The sequence below is a fragment of the Pipistrellus kuhlii genome, unplaced genomic scaffold (genome assembly GCF_014108245.1).
Source record: "Pipistrellus kuhlii isolate mPipKuh1 unplaced genomic scaffold, mPipKuh1.p scaffold_m20_p_5, whole genome shotgun sequence".
Classification (NCBI taxonomy): Eukaryota; Metazoa; Chordata; class Mammalia; order Chiroptera; family Vespertilionidae; genus Pipistrellus; species Pipistrellus kuhlii.
Genome location: NW_023425551.1, coordinates 47,670,706 through 47,687,950, shown reverse-complemented (window position 1 = coordinate 47,687,950; position 17,245 = coordinate 47,670,706). Strand labels below are relative to the sequence as shown.

The window sequence follows — 17,245 nt, the reverse complement described above, 5'->3', positions numbered from 1 at the left end:
CGCTCTCCCTGCGTCAGATGTTTCCAGTAAACCCACTCACACATGTGCCCCACAGCTCAATGCATGCACTCTGGGGACAGAAACGAGGTGGGAGGGTTCTTTGTCTAACCCCGCATTTCATAGCGAAGCACAGCATCCCTCCTCCCCCCTCCCCCCACCCCCCCTCAATGGGCAAGTGTCCCGGCTCCTTCCCGGTCCCTCCCTCCTCTGGCCCACCTCCTCCCCGCTTCGCCTCCCCCCACCCCCACGCCCGCCCCGCGTCATCGCCCCCTTTCCCCTCCCCTCTCCCCTCGGTGAGCAGCTGGCTCTGCCTCCTCCGCAGTCTCCGCCGCTGGCTCCGGAGGTGCTGGCCAGCGGTGCAGGGCAGCTCCGGCCCAGGCAGGCAGCGGGGATCCTGCAGCAGCGCCCCCGCCCTCCTCCCTCCCTCCGTCCGCAGCTCCTGGTGATCACCTCGCCCGGAGCTCTTTGATTCCTACTGGGCAGCGCCCTGGGGCGGAATAAGCTTCACAGGTAAGGATGGAGCGTCCCCCGCACCCCCTAACCCCTCCCCAACCGCGGGCTAGACCCTAGCTAGAAGCTGGAAGTTTTCCTTAAAAAGGCAGTACCCATCCTTTTTTTGAGGGACCCTAAAGATGGGATCAAACTTAGCATGTTGTCCTCAAAGCAATGAACTTCTCTTCCCATAGGCAACGGTGGGTGCCTGCCTCTGCGCCGTTTGGCATTAACAGTACAGTGTGTGCATTGGAATACAAACGGGATTCTTTCTACCGAGGCAGGACCAGAGAGGAGCCTCTTTATTTTATGATTATTAGCAGATGCTATTGCAAAAGGTGTAAAACACATTCTCATAAAGTCTACTCTTGAAAACCTCCTTGGCAGGGTTAACTGTGAAAGCTAGAATCCATCAATCTCTCCCTTCAACTTGCAAAAGGAGAGTGGAACACCTTTCTCAAATAAGAAGGTGAAAAGGAAATAGAACAGCATTAGACTGGCTGTAAAATACTCCAGAAAAAAAAAAAAAAGCGCATGGGGGTGGGAGGGGGAATAGATGAAACAAGATTGGCGAAATATTGATAATTGTTGATGGGCACCTCTTACTCTATGTGTGTGTAGCTTGGACATTTTCTATAATAAAACGTTTTGAAAGTTGCAGAAATATTCTTGCCCGGTTCCTCTGACCTTTTTACATTGTCACTGGTTTGAAATGAAGCTGCATGTCCTATCTAGGTGCCTCCTCCCCCTTTTTATGAATCCTACGAACTTCTGGAATTCTCATTTTATCCCAAGTACATTTGCCTCTAGAGAGGATTATAAAAGTCACATTTTGCTACTTGGAGAATTATGCTTAGAATCTGTTTTATAATTTGTAGAAAGAATGTTCAGATCCCAGCCAAATAAGACATCGAGGCTTGAAAGCAGTGGCCAAGCATCATTTGGAATTTTATTTTTTTAAGGAAATATTAGAGGAACTCCTTTAGTGTGAGAAGGGATTGAACTCTCCAACATTTTCTTCCAGACAAGCCCAGAAACCCGGGGGCTTCAGAGAAACCTTTTCATGTTTTTAAATGTGAGACTGTTTAGCCTATGTGTACTTGGCACACAGTATGTATCATTATATGTTAAAACAAACTGTTGCTAATGTGGGTTAATTTTCCCTGTTGAGTAAATTATTTATCTTTCGCTGCCCAACGCTCGAGCATATTGCATTTTAACAGCAGGATCAGATTCAGAATTTTGGAGGTTGAAGCTTCCTCACTTAGCACTGAGTTCATTGCCGAGGAGAAATCTGAGATGAGAGATTAGAAAACAGCGAAGTCAGGTTAGTGGGACAAAAGTTATTTTAGAACTTTGCTTACCTAAAAATTTCTTCAAAAGTTTCAGATACGTTAAACTGATTGAACTGATGTATGATTAGCAACAACCACAATAAAAATGGTGATCAAAAGCTGCTTTAAGGCCTGAAAAGTAGCAAACCTAATATACTGATAGACATTCTTTGCTTTCAAAGATCAACTTGCAAGATATAAAAATAAGTCCGGGGCCATATACTGTGCACTTCCTACCTCAATGCATGAGAGAGCCAGCAGAGGGTTCCTGCTGGGTTCCCTCACTGCCATCCACCCCGAGTTTGATTCACACACAGCATATCCATTGCATACATTGAAATTACATGCCCTGGAAAAAGAGCTGAAAAAAAAAGGGAGGATTTTTATTTTATTTTATTGTGATGAGAAACAGAAGATGTGCGTTACTGTAAAATAATCAGCTGTGTAAGGTTACCATCTTCCTTTCCCTCATGTGCTGCCAAACTCTTAAAGCAGACGTTACTTGGTCTCCGTTCCTGAAGCTCAAGTTGAAACTCATGCTATGGTATGATATTTTGAATAGAAATTGGCACATGGTCAATGAACTTTCTTGCCTTCAGCATGGGATCAGTGGAGAGCATATCCTTTGGGAATGGGTTATAAAGTATTTGATAAACATATGTGAAATATTTGGCAGCATGAAGATTTTCCTTCATGTTGAAAGGAACTGCAGCACATTGGGGTGGGGGGACTATTTAGCAATGCTGTAGGTCATGGTGGAAGTGTGCTGGCACTGCTACGGTTTTCGGAAAGCCACCTGCCAGAAAATTGTCTGGCTGTAGACAGCATTATCAGCTCTCAGTTCATCAGGATGGGCTCTGCGGCCTGGGGATGGGTTTTCTAACTGTGATACATTCCATATGTGACAACCATTTTGTGTATTCGTCAGTTGCTTCTCCCCGTGCTGAATTCCACATGCTTTTCAAATAGATTCTATATCACAGCCCAGAAATGTAAACAATTCAAATGCAGGGCCTTGGATTTGCTATCACCAGGCTAACTTTGCCATCTAGTGGTAGCAATGTAGATAGCAGGTAAGTTCTTATCCTCGAGGATTAAGAATTGAAGCTTCTCGAGGATCATGGGTGAATAAGTTACTTGTGGCTTAAATTCTTTTTTAAAAAAATGTGTTTTTATTTATTTCATAGAGGAAGGGAGAGGGAGAGAGAGACAGAAACATCAATGATAAGAGAGAATCATTGATTGGCTGCCTCCTACACACCTCACTGAAGATGGAACCCACAACCCGGGCATGCGCCCTGGCCAGGAACGGAACCGTGATCTCCTACTTCATAGGTTGATGTTCAACCACTGAGCCATGCTGGCCTGGCATCACCTGTGGATTAATCTAGGATGTTAGAGCTGAAAGAGATCTTAGAATTGTTCTAGTCTAACTTGATAGCTAAAAAGAACTATCACAAGAACTTAAACAAGGAGACTTTGAAATGGTGCATAGTCTTCAGTACCTGTTTGCTGAATAAACAAACAGATCTACCTTCCCTTTCCCAGTTCTTGTCTCTCTTGCAACACTGCTTCATGCCACCATAACATTTTACTGTGATCTGTTTTTAGTTCTAAAATTGCATGTCTGCATACTTTTCCTTAAAATGAAAATTTTCATTTATGTTTAAGATGCTGAACCAAACATTTTCCCACTTTATATCACTCCCTACTTCCTCTTTCTTTATAAACACCAAGGGCAGACAATTTTTAAAAGGCTAGATTCTTACCTTTGTAAGAGTATTGATTTCCTTTTGCTGCTGTAAGAGATTATTGAAGATGCAGTGACTTAAACAACACCTTACCTTATACTCCGGAAAGGCCAGAAGTCTAAAGTAGGTCGGCAGGGTTGCTTTCCTCCTGGAAGTTAAAAGAGAGAACCCATTTTCTTGCGTTTTTCAGGTCCTGGAGGCCACCCCACATGCTTGTGACCCTAACCCCCGCCTCCACCTTCCTAGCTCCTGCTCACGCCGGGCCCTCCTACGTTCTCATAAGGCTCGCTGTGATTACATTGGGCTCACCTGGATAATCCAAACTGGTCACCTCGCAGAATCCTTAATCCCATTTGCAAATCTTTCACCGTGGAAGGAACTTATTTCCAGGTTCTGGGAATTAGAATGTGGCTCTCTTTGGAAGCCATTACTTGGCATAAGCAACGAGAGACACAGCAGTGGGAAATGTATGAAGCACCTTATAAGTATCTGCCAATGTTTGGACTTCCATTGTTTTATGTTAATAGTAATACATTGCTGCTATTTGTTGAATGTATGTCATGCTCTGGGCATATTAGTTTCTTACAAAAATACTTTAAGGTATTCGCCCTATTTAACAAATGTGGGAAATAATGTTTGGAGAGATTGAGTAACCTTCCTAAAGTCTTGCAGCTAAAAAGCAGCATGTATAGACTTACATTGGTATAGACTTACCATGCCCACTGCCTCCATAATGATGGAAACACCCTGTTCTTACTCTTCATACTTGTTAAGTCACTAACACTGCTATTTTCTCAAGGCTGACATTTCATACATGCTGTAGCTTAAAGGCTGCCCGCTATTCCCTGCCCCAGCCAGTAATTACCATCAGTGAGGGCCTGCAGTGGGAGCTGAACTTTGTAAATTACGTTTTCTTCTTTACACCTGCCCCCAATTTGTGAAAGTGACTTTTAACGTTTTTACAGGTGTTCTCCAAAACCTGGCCCATGAAGGCTTGCTTTCTACTTGTTTAGTCTTATTAGTGACACCCCCTCGTCTCCTGCTATGGGCTTTTGCCTGAGCCAGCACTTCTCTCTGTTGGCATTTAAAAATACCAGGGTCAGGTCACAACCTCAACCTGCTGTATGCCAATCTGTATGGAGCAGGCAGGGTATGAAAGTGGAGGAAGGAGATGGCTGGAGCATGTTTTCATACTTATGATGCATGTGTATAAATGTAGGCAGTGATGTGTGTGTGTGTGTGTGTGTGTGTGTGTGAGGGGAACAGGTGGTTGAGATCTTAGATGGTTAAGAAAAGGACAGGCAAGTTGTAAAGTGTCTGTGCAATTGTTGGTGTGACCTAACATATACGTAAGGTAGGAGTTGGTGTTGGCTAGTACTGCCCCCTTGAATGTTTAACAGATTAAGGCAAAATTCTCTTCCGTAATAGCATACTATTTATATACATCAGTGTTTCCCAAATAAAATTCTTGTTCAGTGTTTCCCAAACTTCTCTCATGACGAGAATCACCTGGTGGAGTTGTTAAAATACAGATTCCTGAATCCCAACTAAGAAGTGCTAAACTAGAATTTTTGGGAACATATAGGTAAAATTGTAGAAGTTTGGGAAACACTGAACATGAATTTGGACATCCGCCTCACCATGCATTACAAGGGACAGGTGGCAAAAAAGGTCTGAGTCAGTGTGAGTGTATCACCTGGTGAGGGAATGCCATTGATGCCAGTCCTTGATGTTAAGCCAGCAGCCTCATTTTTCATATACAAGAAAAACAGTTCATGTGAAATTAACATAGTGAGCAGCCTTCTCACCATTCATTATTAGTCCACCTGCCCTACCTGAGCTAAAGTACAAATATAATTGACATGCCAGTAATATTCTATACATTTTAGATAGATTCCTTCAGAAAGTTAGTTTTTTTCTTTCACTGCAAGTCACTCCCTTAGAAATGTTATTTTGACATGGACTCTGTTTCTTTTTAGGCTGAGGGCCTGAATTCCTATGTAGATCCAGGCTATAAATAAGTCACAGGAAATGCTGTTTGAGTGTTCTGGTGAGCGGGTGATGTTTAATCATATTTAAGATTAACAGTAATGAGAAAAATATATTACAAAAAACACAGATGTTTGTAGGAAGGAGTAATTAGGAAAAAATTCACTTGGGAAGTCTCTAAAGTGAAGCTGTCCTTGAACAGAACAAAACACAACAATAAACGGAGTTTGAGAGTGTGTTGGAAACCATCCTAAAATAAAAATATTTGACCGTAAAATCGACGTTTTAGAAAACTAAAAGTGCTCTAACTTTAGCTCATGTAATAAGTTATTTCAAAGTGATATTTTTAAAAAATTAAATTTAGTGGGGTAACATGGGTTAATAGAATCATATAGGTTTCAAGTGTACATTTCTTTCTTTTTTTTAAGTATGTTTTATTGATTTTAGAGAGAGGAAAAGAGAGGGATAGAGAGATAGGAACATTGATGAGAGAGAAACATCAATGGGCTACCTCCTGCACGCCGCCTACTGGGAATTGAGCTTGAAACCTGGGCATGTGCCCTGACCTTGAATCGATCCTGTGATCTTTTGGTTCATGGGTTGATGCTCAACCACTGAGCCACACTGGCCAAGTCCAAGTATACATTTCTATGATACATTAGTGCAGTATGTGCCCACCACCCAAAGTCATGCCATCTTCTATCACCATACATTTATCCTCCTTTACCCTTTACTATCCTCCTACCCCCTTCCCTCTGGTAGCTGCCACATGTTGTCTGCATCTATGAGTTTCAGTTTTATATCCCGCATATGAGTGAAATCACATGGTGCTTAGCTTTTCCTGACTTACTTCACTTCACATAATGTTCTCAAGATCCATCCGTGTTGTCACAAACGGAAGGATCTCATCGTTTCTCATGGCTGGGTAGCATTCCATTGTCTATCTGAACCACACCTTCTTTACCCAATGCTCTAGGACACTTTGGTTGTTTCCATGTCTTGACCACTGTGAATCACACTGCAGTGAGCACAGGGTGCACATATCTTTGAGAATAAATGTTTTTGAGTTTTCCATGTAGATACCCAGAAGAGGGATCTCTGGGTCATAGGGTAACTCTATTTTTAATTTTTTGAGGAACTGCCCTACTGTTTTCCATAGTGGCTGTACCAATTTATAGTAATATTAATTGACCCATGGAGGTAGAACAATAATGATGAAAGAACCTGTTATTGATGCTTATCATTTGGGCTCATTGGTGAGAACAAATATCATCTCATTTAATGCCCACCATTATGATATGAGGTAGAGATCATTATTATCCCCACTTTTCAGGTGAGGATGGAACTTAATGAACTTCCCAAGTCCATATGCCTCATAAGTGGTAAAGATGAGACTTAACCTAAGTCTTCTCACTCCATGGTCTGCAACTCATACCAGCTGGTTACACGTGCAGACCAGATATTCTATATACTATCACAGTCACTTTCTGAGAGCATAGCAAACAAACAAACAAACAAAAAGTAGTAAGTCATCTTTTGTAGTTCTAGAATCTAGGTGGTCATTTCTGTTAATAATGATCAGGTCCAAATGTGCAGTAGTATTTGCTCTATCAGTACAAGATCATCTGCATACCCTGGTATTCTTGCTTCCTTCCTGATTCCCATCTACTCCATTTATTTCTATGTTCCAACCCACAATCAACTGTGTGTACACTGACTCATGGTGGAGAGCCATGACTGCAACCTCACTTTCATTAATCAAAAGGAAGCTTCAACACCATCAGGAAAGTGACAGTTAAGGTCACAATTCTAATGGAATATTGGATCAAAGGAAGAAGATAAGGGAAGACAAGGAATGTTATAGATTTCAAAATATAGATGCTCCACCAATGGGGACTGCATCTTGTTAGGTCAATGAGTTAGTGCGTTTTGAATGTTGGGCCTATGTAGATGGAGCCAATGAACCATGGGTTGCTCTATCAGCGAGAGCTGTCATTTACATTACATTGACATTTTACCACCAGGCAAACTTAGATTTTCCAAAGGAAAGCATCCACAAGCATTTGTCCAATTTTAAATTACAGGCCAAATTAAGCTAACTAAATCCATGTCCTCTTATTACCGGGATTTTGAGGTCATGTTACAAGGCTGTGCCCTTCCCGTGCCCAAGGATAGATGTGGGCACGGCTTTTATTTTTGTGGAGCTCGCTCCACGGGCACCAGACAGGGCTGGGCAACTCATGCCATTGCGCCATCTGTGGCATCAGATGTTGGAGGCATCTCACACCAGCCTACTGAATTTGAAACTTTTCAGATCTCTTATCAAGCCACTGATATAAAAGTAAGTTATTTTGTTTTTCTTATTAAATCACTGAACCATTCACTGTTAGCAGTTGCTAAGATAGCAAAAGAGCAAACTTCAGAATAAACTGATTTTGTGCACACACATGGAGCAGATGTCATTTGAAACCTGGTTAAGCAACCATCCCTGGAAAGACTGCCTTCCAGGGTGGGGCTCAAGCTGCTATACTAGGGCCTGGGTTTATTGTGATTCTTAAACTGCACTGAGGATCAGCATTGCCTGGAAGGCTGGTTAAAACATAGATAACCGGGAACCTGCCCTCAACAAGGAGAGTTTTGGACAGTAGGTGGTTGGGTCCTGAAATGATCATTTTTAACACATTCCTGGGTGATGCCAACCTGGCTACTCTGGGGAGTACAAGCTCGGCATCCTTCGATATGACAGGTATTATAGTTTGCCAGACACCAAATATAGAATTTCATTAACAAATTAATAACGTTCTTCTGAGTTGTTTATATTTTATTTTTGAGTCGCAGGTCAGGAATAAAAGCAATGCCTCAGCTCACAGCTGCTAGGCAGGAAGTGCTTCCCCTTACTCACAGGGAAGTCAGTCTTTTCGTTCTGCTCAGACCTTCACCTGATTGGGTGAGGCCCACCCACATTGAGGAGATAAACTGCTTTGCTCATTCTGCTAATTCAAATGTCAGTCTCATCCGGAAACACCCTCACAGGCACACCCAGGATAATGTGCAGCCGAGTACCTGGGCACCCTGTGGCCTAGTCAAGTTGGTGCATAAAAGGATTACATGGGGCTTTCTTAAAAGTCTGCCTACAGAGTGAGGACCCAGGGCACATGTTTCATTTCGTACAGAGAAGGGACATTTCTATATTTTTGTTCATATTCTATCAATAGTTCCATGATTTGCAAAGTAGAATATCATCTTGTCAGTTATTTAATAGTTACATTCTTCCTTTCTAATCCCTACGTAGATAAAAAGTTGCAGGACTAAATTAAATCATCCAGAAAGTAAAAGTAACTGGGGAAATAGTACCTCAGCACCATGATTTGGGGCATCATTGTTTGCCTAGGAATGACATTCCACATTATTACTCCACAGAACATCAGTATCAAGTGTTTATATGTACAAAGTGATGCTTTGTATTTCTCAGTGAAGACATATGGCTGACTTTCAGTCTTTGATGCAATCACATGCTGTATTAAGTATACAATGGACAGCTATGATCATAAAGGGCTAAATGAAAAAAATTAAAAAATTTTTTAATCCTCACCCAAGAATATTTTTTTTTGGGGGGGGTGAGGATTAGGTGGAAGGGAGGGAGTAGGTGGAAGTGGGGGTGGGGGGTTAGAAACTTCAATGTGAGAGAGACACATTGATTGGTTGCCTTCTCTATGCTCCCTAGTGGGGCCGAAGATTGAACCTGCAACTGAGGTACATTACTTTGATCAGGAATTGAGTCTTGAGACCCTTTGGTCTGCAGGCCAACACTTTAACTACTAAGCAAAACCAGCCATGAAGAAAAAAAATTAACTTTTAAAACTTGTTTTCCAGACTGAAAAGCTCCTTTAATTGAAATTTTGCTGAGAATCAGGTAGATAAAATACATACCTCTTTTTATCCATCATCTATTTTAGTCTGTTGAAAGCTGAGAGGCAACAAATAACTCTGATTTTAGCTTTTTTTTTTTTTTTGTGCAAAGACATAGGTAATTTTTCATTGTGGAAACTATCCAGTTAAGCACAGGATTTCAAGGTCTTCATGGAATTACCGAATCACTCCAACACAATTACATAAAATTGATGAAATATTCATTGTGCAAATTGCATAGAAGACAACAAAAGAAAATACTAAGTGGCTCAACGAAATCATTATCAATATAAATACTGCTCTGATAAAGTCAAATTTGCCATGGTAATGATTAGACAAAATTGTCCCATGACTATGGATTCTTTCCCAAAGTATATTCTTTATGAATTTTGGACAATATCCATTATTTCCCCAAATAAAACAAGTTACAAGATAGGTTACAAGGTACTTAACCATTACAGTCTAATATTAACTGAATCACCATTATTCAGCATTCAAGTGTGAGCAGATCCAAAAAATGAAACTTGCAAAACTTCTATGTAATCTTGCTGATGCCAAGTCATGGTAAATATTTTATAAATTTGTTTAATATGTTCCAGTGTATGGTGATTCCAATGAATTGTTTCATATTTTGGTGAATATATCATGTTTAACAATGGAGAGGTTATGTAGTATATGCTTTATCAAAGAATGCTATTTATTAATAAAATTTTGTACTCCAATACGGCAAAATAAACTCTGCTCTGTCAAGCGATGTCGTATTTGACTCTGCCTCAGAGATAACTTGTGGTTTGCATGCCGGTACACAGGATCCTATGGGTGTTCCCTGGGTTAAGGAACATTCCTAACATTCTTCATTCCTTTGTTTTACACACACACACACACACACACACACACACACACACACTTAGCAGAAGGCATTGAGTGTCCAAAGGTTGTAGGAATATTGTAATTTTGAATTTGCCTCTGCTCTATACTCAATGCAAATCATTTGCTAAGCTGGATAATTTGGTTGTTAGTTAAAAATGATATGGAACAAAGCTTGTAAATTTTAAAATTGCTGCTTCAAAACGTGCCACCCCTGACCCCACCTTCAGGAAGCCGCACTGACAAACATCAGTTCCACTACAGATTTACGTACCTGTGAGCCTAGAGAGGCAGGGAAGGAGGGCCAGGAGAGGTAAATACAAGAAGATGTAACGTATGATTGATCAGCACTCACAACTCTAAAATTGCTTAACACAGAACCACTGCTCTCGGAGGAGGAGACCCTGATGAATGGGACCGTACGTAATCCCTACCCTGCTCCCTCAAGTAGCCGATTCCGAGTCATAGCCTGCGCTCCATAAATTCTTGTAATTAATGTTAACATAGAGGAAAAGCCCACTATGATATATGTTTGTATGTTGCTTGGCCATAGATGGTAGTTCCAGGCACAACTTTGTAAAAAAAAAAAAAAAAAAAAAAAAAAGGGCAGAGTACATTTTTCTAACTTTAGATAATATTTTTTTATGATAAGGGGCTCTGCTTCTAAAAATCAAAGCAGGTCAACAGCAGATGGCCCCATGTATTATTTCATAAGCCTCTACGGCTTTTAGAATAGTATCTGGTGACTTCAATTATATAATCCATCAGCTTGGTCCACAAACCATGGTCCTGGGAAATCCACTATATTCTAATGAACACTTTTTTGAGCTCTGTGCGAGGATCTAAAGATGAGGAACCTTATGATTTTTGCGTTTAAGGAGCCAAGTGCAGGGAAGTGCGGGCCATCTGCTCATCCCTGTCTGTCTAAGTCATCTGGAAATAAGGTTGCTGGATACCTAGGAAGGAGGAGTGTGCCTTGGGCAGTAGAGACCCCCCCAGTTAGCTACCCCTTCCTACTGTCCTACCCATTGGGCTGCCTGGGGCAGTAGAGGTGGAGATGGCAGGCTGGAGGAGGGGCAGAGTTAGGGCTGGTGATGGGAAGATTGGAGGAAAAACCATCTACTGATTTTGGAAACCTGTATGAGCCTACTTTACAGGGTGATTAATCACAATAAAATCTAAATGCAGGGACAATTACAGGAGTCCTGTTTATGGTGAAGATTGGATCCAAGGCCTAAATGACATGGATAAATAACATTTAAGAAGAATATGTTGTAAAGCTCCTCTTTTCTCTTTCTATTTCTTTTTTTAAAGACAAAAGAGAAGAATAAAATGGACAAGACGCTCCTGTGGTTGATCCTCTTCACCCTGGGGTGGGCCCTCACTGGTGGGTCAGAGACGGAGCAGGATGCCATGTGGCATTTGGGGAAAGTGCCCCGGGTTGTCCGGGAAAGGACTTTCCAGCTCACGAGCCCCAAGTTCGAGGCGGAGGCCCAGATGGTGCTGAGGAACGTGTGTGGCATCGAGTGCCAGGAGGAGCTCCCCGCGCCCAGCCTGTGGGACCTGGAGGAGGCTCTCTCCTACGAGACCGTCTTTGAGAACGGCACCCGCACCCTGACCAGAGTGAGGGTGCAGGGCCTGGCCCCGGAGCCCCCGGGGCCCGCGCACAACACCACCGCGAGGAGGAGGAGGAGGAGGAGGCAGGTGTACGGCACCGACAGCCGGTTCAGCATCTCAGACAAGCGGTTCCTGACCAGCTTCCCGTTCAGCACGGCCGTGAAGCTGTCCACCGGCTGCAGCGGCGTGCTCGTGTCCCCCCGGCACGTGCTGACCGCAGCCCACTGCGTCCACGACGGGCGGGACTACGTGAAGGGGAGCAGGAAGCTGCGGGTGGGGCTGCTGAAGATGAGGAAGAAACGGGGCGGCCGGAGACTCCGGGGCTCCAGGAGGAGCAGGAGGGAAGCGGAAGGTGATGCGCAGAGAGGGGGCGGCAGCAGCAGAGAGGACCCCAAGGAGGGAGCCAAGGCTGGGGGGAGGAGAAGGAAGAGCTCTGCTGGGGGTCAGAGAGGTGCTGTGGGTCAGGGAAGAGGTGCTGGGGGTCAGGGAGGCCCTGGGGGCCAGGGAGGACCTGGGAGTCAGGGAGGCCCTGGGGGCCAGGGAGGACCTGGTGATCAGAAAGATTCTGGGGATCAGAGAGGGCCTGGGGGTCGGAGAGGACCAGGGGGCCAGGGCAGAGGTGCCGAGGGCAGGCCCTCGTTCCAGTGGACCCGGGTCAAGAACACCCACATCCCCAAAGGCTGGGCCTCGGGCGGGAAGGGCGCCGCCCTGGACTACGACTACGCGCTGCTGGAGCTGAAGCGCGCGCACAAGCAGAAGTTCATGGAGCTGGGCGTCAGCCCGGCGCCGCGGGGGCTGCCCGGCGGCCGCATCCACTTCTCCGGCTTCGACCGGGACCGCGCCGACCAGCTGGTGTACCGCTTCTGCAGCGTGTCCGACGCCTCCCGCGACCTGCTCTACCAGCACTGCGACGCGGCGCCGGGCTCGGCGGGCTCCGGGGTGTACCTGCGCCTGCGGGAGCCCGGGCGGCGCTGGGCGCGCAGGGTCATCGCCGTGCACGCGGGTCACCAGTGGGTGCACGTGGGCGGCCAGCAGCAGGACTACAACGTGGCCGTGCGCATCACGCCGCTCAAGTTCGCCCAGATCTGCCTCTGGATGCACGGCCAGGATGCCGACTGCACCGCCGGGTGACGGACGGCACCCCGAAACCCGGGCCGTGGGCACCCCGAAACCAGGCCATGGGCGACCCGCAGCGCAGAGGAAAACCGGTTCCTTTATTGTAGCAAGATCTCCGCGCAGAGGATGCCTGGACACGAACTCTAGGAACAGCATGTCCATGTGTGTATACATCTACTTTCTCAAAATCAGCAGGTTTCCCTGAATGTAAAAGCCGTGTAGGGTAAAGGTATCGGATGGGTATGTTCCATGCCACGTATCTATTCTTCTTCGCATGGTCGTAGGTTTGGTTTTTGGAAAATAATTTTGTTGTTGTTGTTGTTATTCTCCTTCTAGCCTTCTTAAGAATTAGACACACTTTAAAGCTTCGAGCTAGTGCTGTCAACAATATGATTTCTCAGTGGCGTGCTCCCAGGGTCGGTCCTACTCTAAGAAGAATCTAATGTGGTGCTGGTGGCAAATTAAATGGGCCGAGTTAGAGGCAAAACATTTGCAACAGTTAGGACTGTTCTGAGATGGGCCCATTCGGTGCATGCCCTCCATGTTTATATTGCTTTCACTTGGGCCTGAGAAACTTTAGTTTTTTGTTTTTATATATTTTATTGATTTTTTTACAGAGAGGAAGGGAGAGGGATAGAGAGTTAGAAACATCGACGAGAGAGAAACATCCATCAGCTGCCTCCTGCACACCCCCACCTGGGGATGTGCCCGCAACCAAGGTACATGCCCCCGACCGGAATCGAACCTGGGACCCTTCAGTCCGCAGGTCGATGTTCTATCCATTGAGCCAAACCGGTTTTGACAAAACTTTAGTTTTTTTGTTTGCTTTTTTTTTTTTTTTTTTTTTTTTTTAAGACTTACAAGGAATTGCTTTATAAACAAAACTGCCAACTATTTTACTGCTTAAAAAAATATGGGCTGAAGTGTGTGTATAGTTTAAAATGAAAGAAATACTTCATCCTAGGAAATAAATCTAGTTTAAAAATAGGGAAGCTGAGGCCTTTTAAGGTCTCAAGGTTTTATTCAGCTAGTGTTCTAACCACGAACTTTTCATGCATGCAAAGGGGAGACAGCTCAACAGTTAGACGTCAATGATCCTTGCATTTGAAAGGCACATTGCTTTATGCTCTACAGTCTCTATGTGCTTTTAGGACAAGCAATTCTCGTCGTCGTTTTCAAGCCAGAGTCTTTTTTCCCCTTGAAAAAATTCAGCTTTCTTTGTAGGGCCTTAGGCATATTATTTTTGGCAAATTCTCTGAGTAGTAATTTTAAATAGATTCCTTAAAATGCATATGATCTAAGAATACTTTTAAAAAGAAGGTTCTGATTATTTTCATTAGGGCCAAGGCTGTTCACTCAGTCTGGCCATCAAGGCAGCCTCAGCAGACAGAGAGTCCACTGGCTGCCCTGGGGCACTTTATACCTATTTCCTGAATGGTTGGTTATAAAAGGGCGTTCGTTCAGGTCCTTATTTATTATTTTTTGTTAATCCCCAACCATATATTTTTCAATGATTCTAGAGAGAGAGGAAGAGGGAGGGAGAGAGAAACATCGATCGGTTACCTCATGTCTGAGCCCTGACCAGGGACAGAACCCGAAACCTGGATATGTGTCCTGACCAGTAATCAAACCCATGAACCTTTGGTGCACAAATGACACTCTACCCACTGAGCAACACCAGCCAGGGCCAGGCCCTTATTTCCAAGGGATTTTAGTAATTTGCAGATGAATGAACCATGAAATTCAGGAACTACACGCCTAATCTCTGGTCTGCTCTTTCTGGCAGTTTTGAGGGATCACATTCTCTCTGTCATGATACACCCAAGTTACTGATTTTGCCAGAGTTCAAATTTATTTTATTTGTCATTATTATTTTTATGAAAGGGGAGTTAAGTCTTTGATTAGTATGCAAAGGAATATTTGATCAGCTTATGATAAAATGGTTTGTAAATTGTGTCCCAAACAGCTGAAATTCAACCCAAGTGTACGTTCTTTTTATGTGAGTTGGTGAAAAAAATCATTCAATAAAAAATTTAAAAAGTTATAATTATTATTGTATTTGTATATATTTCTTTATGCAAGGTTTCAGCAAGTATTAAATCAACTGTCACTTACTTAAAAATGATTCTATTTCATTCTAACCACATTTCAATGAGCAGTATTTTATTAGTGGCACTAGTGGAATAGGGCTACTGACTCAAAAGATTTGTTCAGATCTTTTTTTGAAAATTATCTAATCACTGCAAACAAAGAAGTTTCAAGATGAATTTTGCACACTTATTGGAAACATGCACACACAAAACTTCAGCTTAGGTGCTTACAAAATAATCCTTGGGTTTGAGTAAATTCAGAGTAATTTAGGGTGTTCACTGTAGTTTGGTGTTTAAGGTTAAATACTGAATATACAATACATAATCTCTTTAAAATCATTATACTTTTCAAAAATATAACAGTTCATTTTCTATGCAGAGCTTTGATTTTCCCATTCTCTTATCTTTTCTAACTGAATTATGAATTGATGGTGAAATCTTGTTCTCATCAGATGGGGTCACTGTATAGGATATACAGTTTTTATCCACTTACCATATAACAAAGGGGAGAAAACACCCTCACATGGTTTTCTAAATTCTAGGGAGGGAAATTCCCTGTTTACTCCTCTCTGTAGTTAATAACTGGCAGGTGCATCCTGTGGGCATGGCGTCTTAAAATAATTTTATTCCCAATTTGGGCTAATTTGCTCCACCCACAGGTGAGGTGTTGTCTTAATCTACTCTGCTGTCATGACAAAATACCAGAGACTGGTGACTTAAACAATAGGAATTGATTTCTCGCAGTTTTGAAGACTGGGAATTCCGGCAAGGTGCGTTTCTGAACCCCTTTCCTTGGTTTGGAAGCCACCATCTTGCAGTGTGCTCCCACCCCCTCTTCTCTGTTCACTCTCAGAGAGAGAGCTAGTGAGCTCTTTGGCCTCTCTTGATAAGGGGACTAATCCCATCATGAGGGCTCCACCCTCATGACCCCGCCTAACCCCAATGACCTCATTCAGGCCCCATTTTTTTTTTTTGCGGGAGGGTAGGGCTTCAACATATGAATTGGGGGTGGGGAAAGTGCACAAACATTCAGTCCATAATAGGTGTCTATTCTAAACTCACAAGTTGTATTGGGCCAGGCTTAAGGAACTCACAAACATCCCAGTCACCAGAGGAATTATCAGTGGTCGGCAAACTCATTCGTCAACAGAGCCAAATATCAACAGTACAACGACTGAAATTTCTTTTGAGAGCCAAATTTTTTAAGCTTAAACTTCTTCTAACACCACTTCTTCAAAATAGACTCGCCCAGGCCGTGGTATTTTGTGGAAGAGCCACACTCAAGGAGCCAAAGAGCCGCATATGGCTCCCAAGCTGCAGTTTGCTGACCGCAGGATTTAGTTAAGGGCTATGAAAGGCAACTCAGGCCAGCCAATCGCCTTCTTCCCACTTTCATTACCATCATCTCAAGTGCTCATACCTGGGCCATAGGAAGAATTTAATATATGTTTAAAGTATCAAGTATTCATTGAAGGCATTGTTTACTCTCTGCTACAGGATAAGACTTCAAAAAATTAGAGATATTATCTTAAGTGTATGTTGTATTAAAGATAAAGCTACATATCTAAATAATGGAAATGCTTATTATAATGAGAATTTTACTCTCAAAATATGGTTGTACTTAAGGAATCAGATATTTGCTGTATTCCCTACTGACTTGTTTGAGTTTCTGATAAACATGCTTTCAGACTTACAGGTCCAAGGCTCCTGCAGCTACTTCTCATCCTCTGCATCTGCCATGTAAACATTTAATAAGGTAAACTTTTCCTCAGAACTTGCCTCCAAAATATTTTTGCTTTAGTAAGATTTGGAACTTTCCAATACTATCTTAAGATCTCTTCACCTTTTTCGAGCACTGGGAAGAAGCTGGCTACTTAGACTATCTACTTCATTTCACAATGCAGCCAATATGTGTATTTAGTATCTATTTTTACCTTCCAGCGTGGTTACCAAACGTTGGCTTTGTGAGCACATTTCTATCTATATTAATAAATCTTTTACTATCGATAATACTCAAACTTAGACTTATGTCATTAAAATTCCCTGTGTGTGTATCCATATCCTCAGAAGTGTGCATGCT

General features: G+C 43.1%; 1 protein-coding gene across 1 annotated transcript; it reads left to right on the top strand.

Annotated features, from left to right (window-relative positions):
• The first annotated feature begins 283 nt into the window (after positions 1-283).
• Positions 284-13,745, top strand: PRSS35 (serine protease 35). Its single transcript, XM_045573078.1, has 2 exons — positions 284-510; positions 11,657-13,745. The coding sequence occupies exon 2, from the start codon at positions 11,675-11,677 to the stop codon at positions 13,088-13,090; it is 1,416 nt and encodes a 471-aa protein (XP_045429034.1). The 5' UTR covers positions 284-510; positions 11,657-11,674; the 3' UTR covers positions 13,091-13,745.
• Positions 13,746-17,245: the final 3,500 nt, after the last annotated feature.